The sequence below is a fragment of the Alligator sinensis genome, unplaced genomic scaffold, assembly GCF_000455745.1.
Source record: "Alligator sinensis unplaced genomic scaffold, ASM45574v1 scaffold853_1, whole genome shotgun sequence".
Taxonomy (NCBI): domain Eukaryota; kingdom Metazoa; phylum Chordata; order Crocodylia; family Alligatoridae; genus Alligator; species Alligator sinensis.
Genome location: NW_005842005.1, coordinates 726,809 through 729,816, shown reverse-complemented (window position 1 = coordinate 729,816; position 3,008 = coordinate 726,809). Strand labels below are relative to the sequence as shown.

The window sequence follows — 3,008 nt, the reverse complement described above, 5'->3', positions numbered from 1 at the left end:
ACGCCGGGCCGCCGAGGAGGAGGAGGAGGTGGGGGGCAGCGCAGCGCAGCGGGGAGCCGCCTCCCAGGGGTGTTTCCCCGACCCCGGCGGCTGCTAATAATGTCAACAGAGTGAATCATTTGGGAAAACATCCCCCCCCCGGCTCCATCTGTATCCTGCCTGGACTTTAATTTTGTTTCCCAGCTTAAATCAACTCCTCCCTGGGACCCTGGAGGCAGCAGTAGGTTGTTGGAGGCCGTGGCTCCTTGGCCTGGCAGGGCGCAGTTGCACCCGTCTCCTTCCAGGCCAGTTTTCCTTCTCAGGGATCATGTCCCACCCGCTCTGTCTGCCTAGGCTGGCGTTGGAGGGACGGTGCCTGAAGCTGGAGCCACGCCAGCATCGCTGAGGTCCATAATGGGGCAGTGTTTCAGCTCCCTTTGGCCCCTCTTGGTGCACGCCTCGGTGCTGTCAGCTTTATAGCGTTTGGATAAGGTTGAGTGGAAAGGCCTTTAAGGGGAAACACCATGACCACTAAGGTGGTTTTCCTAGTTGCAGGGGAAAACCCACTTCCTTGCCAGGGAAAGGACCGTGTCTGAAGTTAGCCTCTCACTTTCCCTTCCAGTGGGAAGATCTTGGCCATGCGCTGACTTTATGGCAATGGGAGACTCCTCCCTAGCTTGCTCCCGTGGCGGTATGGCTGAGGCCAAGTAAAACCCAGGGGCATCTGAGCCCCAAGGCTTGCACCTGCGTGTAGGATGTCCGCTAAAGGATTTGGAAGCGTGTGAAGCCCCAGGCAGGGGTGGAAGTTGCTTGCCAGTACCAGGGTCATGTGGTTCTTGAATAGCTCACGTATTTGAAATTGATTTGACTTGGGACGCAAAAAAATTTCCTTAAAAAAATAAAAAATAAAAGGCCTTTTAAGTCTTTGTACAAATGCAGTCTTAAATATGTTGCTGTTGTGTTACGCTAACTTGAATGAATGTGATTGAAAGCCATGGTTTCTTTGTCCTTCAGGGTAAGGCCATAGAAGTCAATGGTAAAATTCCTGCCTCAGTGGTGCATTATGAGTCCTGGAGATGGGGACCCTGTAACTTGCCACTCATTGTTATCTTCTGTGTGCGCCTCTAGTTGTACTCACCCAAACATACAATTCTTTTTTTTTGGATTGATATGCCACCCTTCCCAACAAAGGCTTGATGTAGCTCTCAATAAAAGAACAGAATAACATACAACAGAACGAGCAAGAGGACAAAATGTTGAGCCCCAGCTCAAGTCTGGGATCGTGCCCGGTATGCAAAAGCCAATAAAGATACCAGGGGTGAAAGTATAAAGATTTATTGCTAGCAATACAAGGTGCAAGCGGAATAATTTCACGTAACAAGCACACAGATTCTTAATTTTAAGCATCTTTTATACAGGAGTATTGGACCTTCATAAGCATTCTTGTTTGCTAATTGGTTAGAAGGGAGTGACGCAAGGAGTTCTTTACTGAGCATGTCTCTATACCTGTGTTTTAGCTATGTATCTCATTTCCATACATGTATGTTTCATTAGCATACTTTCTCCCCACCTAGGGGTGTGAATCTTAATATTTAAATCAGCTCTTTGCCCTAGTCCTCTGATTCTGCTTTTGTTTTCAAGCCTCCTTTATCTAAGACTGTCTTCTCCTTATCATTGCAGATGGGCATTAGTTACATAACAGAGACTTTTGCTTGGGCTATGTGTAGTGGTTTCTAGGTCAAACCTGACAAAAACTGTGGAGTATCAACATAAAGCAGACCTCTTTTTCTGTGCCCCTTTCCCTCCCCCACCCTCCCCACAAGAAAAAGAATCCAATCTTAGCTTTATTTGTTAAATGCCTGCCCAATATGGAAGGTCTTCTAACACTTCTGAAAGATGTCTAGGGTTGGTCTCTGGTGAGCCTTAAAAAGCAGGGAGTTCCAGCACTGAGATGCAGCTACTGCAGATGAACACATTTTTGTCAGGCGGACTTAGTGCATTGATGGTACTCTTGACTGACCCAAAGGATCACAGTGAGGCACAAGGGAAATGGCAGCCCCTTAGGTGTGCAGGCTTCTGGCTATTTAGGGCCTTGTGGGTCAGATTCATGTGTGGTAGCATGCAATGTTCAGGGAAAGCTGGGCCCCCAATTCAGTACAGTACATAGACAAGAAATGAGAGTTAAAGTACACTTTACTAGAATATTAAATACTAATACTAATTTCCTAGTAATCACCAGTGAGCAAAACTCAAAGCACAAGCCTGTGTTTGGCAGGATCATTCAGCTTTTAAGCACTTCATCCTAGATATACTAGGTTATTTAAGCACGTGGAATAGGAAAGCTTGCTTTAGCTTGTGTAGAGGTGTAAAACCTTAAGACAGGGGTTGTCAGCTGGGGCTACGTGTACCCGTAGGGATACTTGGCAGCAGCGAGGAGAAGGAGGGGCAGCACTATGCACCACCAGCACTTCTGTTTCAGTGCCATGTGCCACCAGCATGTCCAGCTTTGCTGCTGCACACTGCACAGGGGACCTCCTTCTTCCCCCCCCCTCCACCCCTCCCACTCGTTGACTGTCCGCCCGGGACTCCCTGCCTCTCTACTGGTGGCTGTTAGTATACCAACCAAAAAAGGTTGAAAACCCCTGCCTTAAGAAACCATTCACATTCGTATTTACATTTTCCATCACCCCATCTGATGAAGTATTTTTTTTTGCCTACAGAAGCTCATCTCTCTCTTGGTTAGCCTCTATGGTGCTACTCTGCCCTATATTCTCCCTCACCCCAGTCTATTACAAGAGTGTAAATGCAACACAATGGTACATGTGAATAGTTTAAATGGAAACCACTCAACACCATACAAAGGGAATAAGCAGGAGGAGCTCATCCTCCTGCTCAGTGCAAATAATTATGATGTCATAGGGCTAACGGAGACCTGGTGGGACTCCACCCATGACTGGACCACGGGGATAGATGGCTATACCCTGTACAGGAGGGATCGTGTAGATAAAAGGGGTGGGGGTGTAGCTCTC

The 3,008-nt window shown here is 47.6% G+C and overlaps 1 protein-coding gene across 1 annotated transcript in view; it reads left to right on the top strand.

The window, feature by feature from the left end:
• MSH4 (mutS homolog 4) overlaps positions 1 to 3,008 on the top strand; it is a gene marked incomplete at its 5' end in the record, with an annotated part of 65,812 nt that continues 62,804 nt past the window's right edge. Inside the window, one exon of the mRNA XM_025201813.1 lies at positions 1 to 28. Within this exon, the coding sequence (XP_025057598.1) occupies positions 1 to 28 (28 nt within the window). The remainder of the gene's footprint in view (positions 29 to 3,008) is intronic.